Source organism: Oncorhynchus masou, chromosome 6, assembly GCF_036934945.1.
Source record: "Oncorhynchus masou masou isolate Uvic2021 chromosome 6, UVic_Omas_1.1, whole genome shotgun sequence".
NCBI lineage: Eukaryota > Metazoa > Chordata > Actinopteri > Salmoniformes > Salmonidae > Oncorhynchus > Oncorhynchus masou.
The window spans coordinates 82621337-82630888 of record NC_088217.1 but is presented as its reverse complement, the minus strand read 5'-3'; the positions used below and the strand labels follow the sequence as shown (position 1 = coordinate 82630888).

Genomic DNA, 9552 nt, shown 5'->3' with positions numbered 1-9552 from the left:
AGGGGTGAGTGAGATATATATATATACACCCAAAGAGGTCCATGTCATGGCACTGCCAATCCCCACGTGATGGTTTGTTGATGTGGAAAAAACATTGCTCTGTAAACAATGCAGAAGCTTAATCCGCTGCCCTTCCATGACGCAGATGTCTTGCCAGGTGAGTGCCCTCGCTCTCAAGCTGCCCCAGAATATCCAGATGCCCTGTTTTTTCATGGTTATGACATGCCTGTTTTCTTCCTCATTCTATCATAACTGTAATTGGCAGCTGCAGCCTGTGCTGTACAGGCAGTTGGAGCAGAAGCTTCTTAATCAATTTTAAGTGCGTCTCATCTGACCTTGCTAATGACCAAATGTGGCCCGAGGTGAACATTTGTTTGACACCCCTGGGCTACACTGTCTTAAGCTATTTTCTGAGATTATTTTACAGTGTTTTTTCTCACTATAAGAAAACTTAAACAAACATGAGCTTAAAAGACAATCACATAATTATTGAACACTTTTATTCAAAAAATAATAATTGGACAACAACTTCTGAGGGATTAGTCTTCACAGTAAATATACTCTACGTGGATACAAAATTGTGTGCAGTATATTGTATATTATAGTACAAGAGGAGAAGTTTTACAAACTAGGTTTGAACTTGCAGCCCATCAGTTAGATGTCTGTGAGGAACAAGTTGGAAATAACACAGTGTCCTGTTGTGTGTATGATTCTACTTTATCACTGTGCTCGCCTGGCCATAGACTGAACTTCCTAGTGTGAAGAGGGATCCCAACACTAGAGACAGAATTCAAAGTACTTGACATCTTTTTCTTGACAATTGCTGTTCTTGCTGTGAACAAAATGAAAATCTGCAAACCCTGTGGAGCAAAAACACAAGGACATTATCAAGTATTTTCAGGAACACACAAGGACAAACAAAAGGTAGCGTTTCCATAAGGAGCAGCTCCATTTATTTATGTTTAGTAGGTGTCTAATATTCAATCATGTCTGGATTCTGTGATACAATAGACAAGTATTTCTAGTTTACATTTGAGTCATTTAGCAGACACTCTTATCCAGAGGGACTTACAGTAGTGAGTGCATACGTTTACTACCTGAGTGGTGGTGAGAACACAGAAGGAGATGTTGAGTATGGTGTACATGGTCTGGTTCTGTGTAATGAGCAACAGATAGCCCAGGATCCAGGAGAGACCGAGCACCACAGCCAGAGAGAAGCTACTGAGGAACTTCTTCTTCATCGATGTGTGTCTTGTACTGGGAAACATAACCAACATACTTAGACTGCTGTAATAGACTGTTGTAATGCTGTGGTATAATAACAGTATGCTTCCATTGACTGAGTGGGTTAGAGCACAGTGCTAATTCAATTTGATGATTTGATTACTAATGACTGAATTAATAATAATAAAATACATTTGATTTATAACAAGCTTTTCATTGAAAGACAATTAACAATTAAGCTCGTTAGTAAGCATTTAAAATCAAGACTGATTAATGTTACCTAGTTAAATGTGGGTTGGTCTTGCACGTTGTAACTGCAAAATATACCAACATCCCTGTGTTGAACATAAGCATGAATGCCACAGGGATCAGGAACCCCCAAAACATTGGCAGCTTGAAGTCAAAGTTCCCCTTTGGATCGAGGGCAGCAAGCCAGCAACTGAGAGGGCAAATGAATGAGTTTGAGAGTGGGACAGACAAAACAGGGAGTGATTTGTATAACGGGGTATAAAGTAAACATGGTGGGTGGCATAAGTAAACAAGAAACCTTTCAACACAATGGATCATTCTTTTCGTTTTTTTACAACTTTTAAAATTGCTCTTTACCATCGTTAAAAGCATGTAATACGATCATTGATAGGGAAACGAGTTTACAGTATTAGTTATATTGATAGTACAGTACAGTTCACATGAGAACTTCAGCCAATCACTGTCCCCATGCCCCCTACACTCTGCCAATGCTCTGACCATGCATCCTGTGACTGGTCAGATGCTCCTAGCTAGCCTGTCAGGTCCATTGCATGCTCTCTCAAGTGTGTCAGTATTAGCAGGTCCTGAACCGTGTTGTTTCCAGTGTCAGAGCCTGGGTAAACATATATGTATGGGATGAGTAACTACAAAAAAATCATCCCCATGTACATCCCTATGTGCATCTTCTCCTGTGTGTGAATAAAGTTCCTGTGTGTGTTAACTCTTAGACTCTCGAAACGGGGCGGTGTCAGTGGGTCATAGACTAGTAAATACGTGGAGGCGGGTCGCTCTCAGTACAGTATAGAGAAGTAGTATAGTACAATTCAGTAGTAGTAGTATAGTACGGTAATGACTCACAATTCCTCCTGCCTGTAACCCAGTGGATCATCCACTCTGTAACTAATTCCTAAGGTGAGGGCCACCACAACCGCAGGCAGTCCTAAAGGACAGAGAATGATGTTAATTCCTGGTAGTTTTGCATGCAGCCATATATAGAGTATTCTAAAAAGTATTCAGACCCCTTGACTTTTTCCACATTTTGTTACGGCCTTATTCTGAAATTGATTAAATAAATGTTGTTTTCCTCATCACTCTACACACAGTACCCCATAATGACAAACCGAAAACAGATTGAGAAATTGTTGCAAATTTATTTAAAACAAAAAACAGAAATACCTTATACCTTAGCAAAAACCACACCATGTGGTCGAAATAATTGTCCGTAGCGCTCTGAGACAGGATTGTGTCGAGGCACAGCTCTTGGGAAGGGTACAAAAACAATGCAGCATTGAAAGTCCAAGAACACAGTGGCCTCCACCATTCTTAAAACGGAATAAGTTCGGAGCCACCAAGACTCTTCCTAGAGCTGGCCTCATCGAGCAATCGGTGGAGAAGGGCCTTGGTCAGGGAGGTGACCAAGAACCTGATGGTCATGCTGACAGAGCTCCAGAGTTCCTCTTTGGAGATGGGAGAACCTTCTAGAAGGACAACGGTCTCTGCAGCCCTCCACCAATCAGGCCTTTATAGTTGAATGGCCAGACATAAGTCACTCTTCAGTAAAAGGCACATTACAGCCCGCTTAGAGTTTCCCAAAATTAAACCAAGATTGAACTATTTGGCCTGAATGCCAAGTGTCACGTCTGGAGGAAACCTGGCACAATCTCTACGGTGAAGCATGGTGGTGGCAGCATCATGCTGTGGAGATGTTTTTCAGCGTCAGAGATTGGGAGACGAGTCAGTAACAAGGGAGAGAGGAACGGAGCAATGTACAGAGAGATGTTTGATGAAAACCTGCTCCAGAGCGCTCAGGATCCTTCCAACAGGACAACAACCCTAAGCACAGGAGTGGCTTGGGAACAATGCCTGAATGTCCTTGAGTAGCCCACCTGGACTTGGAGAATAAACTGGTTGAGCTCCGTTCAAGACTATGCTACCAATGAGACATTAAACTGTATTATCTTATGCTTCACCGAGTCGTGGCTGAACAACGACATGGATAATATACAGTTGGCCGGTTTTTCCGTGCATCGGCAAGACAGAACAGCTGTATACAGTAAGACAAGGGTGGTAGTCTATGTCTAACAGCTGGTGTGAGAAATCAAATCTTAAGGAAGTCTTGAGGTTTTGCCCCCCTACTTTTTGTAGCTGTCTATTTACCACCACAAACCGATGCTGGCACTAAGACCGCACTCAACGAGCTATATAAAGCCATAAGTAAACAAGAAATTGCCCTCCTAGTGGCCAGAGACCTTAACCTGTTGATGCTCTGGGGGCAATTTCATTTTTGGATGAAAAACGTTCCCGTTTTAAACAAGATATTTGTCACAAAGATGCTCGACTATGCATATAATTGCTACCGTTCGAAAGAAAACACTCTGACGTGTCCAGAAATACAAAGATCTTCTCTGTGCGTGCCCTAAAACGTGAGCTTCAGGCAAAACCAAGATGAGATGGCATCCAGGAAGTGACAAGGATTTTTGAGGCTCTGTTTTTCAAGATCTCCTTATATGGCTGTGACCCTTTCTGTCGTTTCCCCAAGGTGTCTGCAGCATTGTGACTATTTGTGGGCAGATCATTGGAAGATTGACCATAACAGACCACATTTACCACGTGTCCGAAATTGGTGCGCAAAAGTCACCTGCCAGTATTTTTCCATGGGACACAGAGAGGAAAGCAAGCTTCCACGAACTGCATGTCAATGAAGAGATATGTGAAAAAACACCTTGAGGATTGATTCCAAACAACGTTTGCCATGTTTCGGTCGATATTATGTAGTTAATCCGGAAAAGTTTCACGTTGTAGGTGACTGCATTTTCGTTCGTTTCGGTAGCCAGACGCAATGTAGAAAACGGAACGATTTCTCCTACACACAGAAGGAAACACTGCGCATTCGGTATGTGACTGGACTCTCCTCATTGAAAACATCAGAAGCTCTTCAAAGGTAAATTATTTTATTTATTTGGTTATCTGGTTTTTGTGAAAATGTTGCGTGCTACATGCTACACAAAATGCTATGCTATTTGCATACTCTTACACAAATTAGTCAATTTCTATGGTTCAAAAGCATATTTTGAAAATCTGAGATGACAGTGTTGTTAAGAAAAGGCTAAGCTTGAGAGCAAATGCATTATTTTAATTTTATTTGCGATTTTCAGAAATCGTTAACGTTGCGTTATGCTAATGAGCCTGAGGCTTTAGTCACGATCCCGGATCCGGGATGGGGAGTTTCAAGAGGTTAATGCTGGGAAATTATGTTATAGTTCAGGTCTATTAGAGCCTGAAAATATTTCCTAGCATTGGCTCTTGAACCAAAACTTAGGTATAATGCAAGCCAAAGCCTCTGAAACAACAAAATAGTTTATTTTTCTACATGCTGTCCTACCCCATCCGATGGCCACGGTATAGGCTGTGAAGTGTGACGGGCTGGTGGTCAGGCTGTTTCTGATCATCAGGAAGACATTTGTGGCGTACAGCGTGTTCCAGGTGAACGTCCCCAACAGGAAGTACTGCAGCAGGACCGCCACTGCAGTACAGGGCCCTCTGTCCTGCTCCGTATGTGTGTCGGACGGGGGGAGAACGTTGTCCTCGAGTATTTCAGGTTTGTCCAGCTGTTTATGAGGGTTGTCCACTCCCAACATGAAGAGGAGGGTGAAGATCAGGAGACACATACAGACGCTCACTAAGAGGACTGTTGGGTTGGTTTTGCGTGATTTCCTGGGGACAGGTGATAGTGTTGTCTATGTTAGGAAGTTATATGTGTAGTTATGGATGTGTTGGTTTATTAATAGTGGGTTTTATAATGGTTTCACCTATCAAGTCCTGTTGGATCAGACAAAGGGCTTCTTTACACTTGAGAAGCACCCAATATTATGAATTGGTTCTGGAACCCTGTAGGATCTTACCTGGTTGTGATCTGGAATGTTATTGTTAAACTCAACCCTATGATGGACATGGAGCATCCCAATATGGTGATCCAGTTTAGTGCTTCAGCGTATTTAAAATCCCTCCTGAACGACTGTAGAAAGAAAAGAAAAAAGACATTTCAACACTAAGTTTCTGTCACAGTCATACTGTATAAAGTCATCACCCTCATGTGTCTGGATTATGCTGCGGTAAACCATAGGTTCCCAAAATAGTGGTCACGACCCCATGTGGGGTCGCCTGATATGAAAATGGGATCGCAGGAGAATTTCCTAAATCCTGCTAAAGATTTAAATAGTTTTATTATTAAGTTGTATAAAATATTATAATATTGTCTTTGTATCTCAAAATGATTGTAATGTGGTTAACCTTAAAAAAGCGAAATTAAAATTATTCAAATATAAAATTCAACCAGGACGCGCCCTTAAGACAGTGGGAAAAGGTCGCACTTGACCGTTGCACTTGACTAATTTCCACCTAAGGTTTAAAATACATTTAAAATACAAAATATGCGGTACAACAGAAGGATTTACCTGACAGTGTTACCTACCCTGTACCTAACTTCAAAATAGGCCAATGCATCATCACTGTCAATTTGTGAACGATAATTGACATTTTTATTGCTGAATTTTATTTTTTTGTGCCTGTGCTACAAACGGCTATCAGTCTGCTAATACAGGACTAGTAAAAGCCCAAGGCACTACTTCTGTGAAAATATGAATTAATATTATTTTGTATTTTTCAGGGGGTGCAGCACCCTCAGCACCCTACTTCGCACGGCTATGCTTAGATCTTTCAGTCTAATATGGCTATTTACCTACTTTTCTAGCTCTTCATCAGAGGCACGTTTTTTGTAAGTAGTTAGGAGGCCTGACGATCCTCTCCAAGTGGCAGAAATTTAGGCTGAAAGGTTTTGAGAAGTATTTGTTGACGAAAGGCCTATGACATAGGCCTATGTCTCGTCTTGAGCTGCAAAAATATCAGATATCAATAACGATAGTCTCAATAGTCTCAATGTCAACAGTGAATAAGTGACTCCAGGATGCAGGCCTTCTAGGCAGAGTTACAAAGAAAAAGCTGTATCTCTGTCCATTGTGTGTTCTTTTGTCAATCTTAATCTTCTCTTTTTATTGGCCAGTCTGACATATGGCCTTCTCTTTGCAGCATCCCAGAGTCACCTCTTCACTGTTGATATTGAGACTGGTGTTTTGCGGGTACCATTTAATGAAGCTGCCAGTTGAGGACTGGTGAGGCGTCTGTTTCTCAAACTAGACACTAATGTACTTGTCCTCTTGCTCAGTTGTCCAGTTTGCGGTGTTCTGTGAAGGGGTAGTACAAAGCGCTGTACGAGATCTTCAGTTTCTTGGCAATTTCTCGCATGGAATAAATAGCCTTCATTACTCAGAACAAGAATAGACTTACGAGTTTCAGAAGAAAGTTCTTTGTTTCAGGCCATTTTGACGCTGTAATCGAACCCACAAATGCTGATGGTCCAGATACTCAATTAGTCTAAAGAAGGCCAGTTTTATTGCTGAATTTAATCAATCAGCACAACAGTTTTCAGCTGTGCTAACATAATTGCAAAAGGGTTTTCTAATGCTCAATTAGCCTTTTAAAATGGTTAGCTAACTGAATGTGCCATTGGAACACAGGAGTGATGGTTGCTGATAATGGGCCTCTGTATGCCTATGATCAATTTGATGATATATTCATTGACAAAAAAAGGTGCTTTTCTTTAAAAAAAAAAGGAAATTTGTATGTGACCCCAAACTTTTGAATGGTAGTTTATATTCTTTCATAAGCGCAACGTGACTGCAAGAGACAGGTTGGAATGCCTGACTGAAATACTGGACAAATCCCCCCAAAAATGCAAAAATTGTTGGTGTTTCAACTTCTTGATAAAATGCGGGACATGACTGTTTGGTTGCGGAGTAAAGGGCCAAAAATCAGGATTGTCCGGATAACATCCGGGACTTATGGTCACTCTATTCTCAGGTGAATGGCAAGGCCCACTACTGCATGAAACCACACACTATTTCAGATATATTACAGCAACAATAGATATGGTGAAAACAAGGTGTGGGGAGGCTGAGGCACAGAAACATTAATACCTTTGTCAGATAACACAGCAAAAATAAGAATTCAATGGCCTCCCGAGTGGCGTAGTGGTTTCAGACCCGGGTTCGATCCCAGGCTGTGTCGCAGTGGCCAGAGACGGGAGACCCATGAGGCAGCGCACAATTGGCCCAGCATCGTCTGTGGGTTAGGGGAGGGTTTGGCCGGCTGGGATGTCCTTGTCCCATCGTGCCCAGCCCTCCTTATGGTGGGCCGGGCGCGCGCACGCTGACTTTGGTCGCCAGCCGTACAGTGTTTCCTCCGACACATTGGTGCGGCTGGCTTCGGGTTAAGCGAGCAGTGTGTCAAGAAGCAGTAAGCAGTGCAGCTTGGCGCGGTCGTGTTTCAGGGGAGGCATGGCTCTTGACCTTCCCCTCTCCCGAGTCCGTACGGAAGTTGCAGCGAGCAAGACAGTAACTACCAATTGGGGAGAAAAAGGGGTAAAAAGTACACAAAATAATAACAAAATCAAATTAAGCATTTATGCTATAGCTAGTGATCAATAGGAAACTGACTGAACCTCTCAAACTCCCCAGCTTTCAAAATGGGAGTTAGCAGTGAGGGCCAAGATGCCCATTAATTTACTTGTTTTGTTCGCTACATGTCGGGGATGTTATTCACGAAGACAAATTGTTCTGTCTCACAATTCTCGAGCATGAAACTGCACAAAGGATGCGCTGCGTGACTAGATTGACCAAAAACAGAACCCATGGGATCGAATAGCGTGCAAAAAACTAAAACTTGACTTTCTTTGTAATGAAAAGAAAATTCATTGATGCCTATGTAAATTATATATTTGGGAAACTGAATGAACTGAACGCAAGCATGCAGGGGAAATAGAAAAACACTCTACAGATGAGTGACCGATTCAGTGGATTCAGAGAAAATATTTATTACTGGAGAGAAATCTGTTTGACTGTTATCCTGCCTGTTTGACTGTTATGCCGGTAAGTGAAATCGAAAACAGATTGTGCTGTCATATGACCGAATGCTGCAGATAACGCATTTTGGTTCCTGACCCAAAGGGAATAAATATCCTGCCGTCTCCCTCGGAGTATTAAAACTCATGGTAACTCTTGACAGCTCATATCTGTGTGAGCCTGGATTTTGTGGATTTACTGCATTAAAACCAAATATCGATCCAGGTTGGAAGTGACAGCAGAGATGAGGTGCACATTGTCAACCACACCCCGACTTTGAGAACCACCGACACAACATGAATCATGTCTCCTATCTCACTAGTGGTGGTGAGATAGTAGCAAATTGGTCTGACATAATATCCCCTGACTATCATAGCCCCACATTAAAATTATGTGATGGTGAGTTGAGAAGACAATCAGAAACACTGTTTGAATGTTTTGCAACTGACTGCCATAGCCCATCTTAATTACTACAAAAAAAATCTACATGTTTGGGGTCACGAGAATTATCAAATATCAAAATGGGGTCATGGGCCAAAAAAGTTTGGGAACCCCTCCATAGGTGTGGTCAGTAAAAGGGAGATGAAGGCAGCTAGCTACTCACCATCAGCACAGCAAAGTTAGTGGTGTGATTACAGAAACATCGCAGGCCGTCTTCTGAGTGGTTGACTTTGGAGCAGCCAAAGGTGCTCCAGTCTTTCAACGTGTAGTTCCACCACACGCAGGCAAAGTCATGGAGGGAGGCGTTGGGGACTGTCTGAGAAGTAAGAACAGAAACAATCTCACTGTAAATCCTTCAGAAAAACACATGCATTCACAGTATGCAAGTCAAATATGAAGCATAACAGGTCATTAAATACATGTGGGAAAGAAGTAGTTACAATTATACAGTGGGGCAAAAAAGTATTTAGTCAGCCACCAATTGTGCAAGATCTCCCACTTAAAAAGACGAGGCCTGTAATTTTCATCATAGGTACACTTCAACTATGACAGACAAAATGAGAAAGAAAAAAAAATCCAGAAAATCACATTGTAGGATTTTTAATGAATTTATTTGCAAATTATGGTGGAAAATAAGTATTTGGTCACCTACAAACCAGCAAGATTTCTGGCTCTCACAGAC

The 9552-nt window shown here is 41.9% G+C and overlaps 1 protein-coding gene across 1 annotated transcript; it reads right to left on the bottom strand.

Moving 5' to 3' along the window:
* Window positions 1-531: 531 nt before the first annotated feature.
* Window positions 532-5010, bottom strand: LOC135541229 (adhesion G-protein coupled receptor G7-like). Its single transcript, XM_064967327.1, has 5 exons — window positions 4856-5010; window positions 2332-2413; window positions 1505-1663; window positions 1098-1257; window positions 532-860 (listed from the first exon to the last, which is right to left on the bottom strand). Exons 1-5 carry the CDS (start codon window positions 4920-4922, stop codon window positions 651-653), a joined length of 678 nt encoding a protein of 225 aa, XP_064823399.1. The 5' UTR covers window positions 4923-5010; the 3' UTR covers window positions 532-650.
* Between the last annotated feature and the right edge of the window lie 4542 nt (window positions 5011-9552).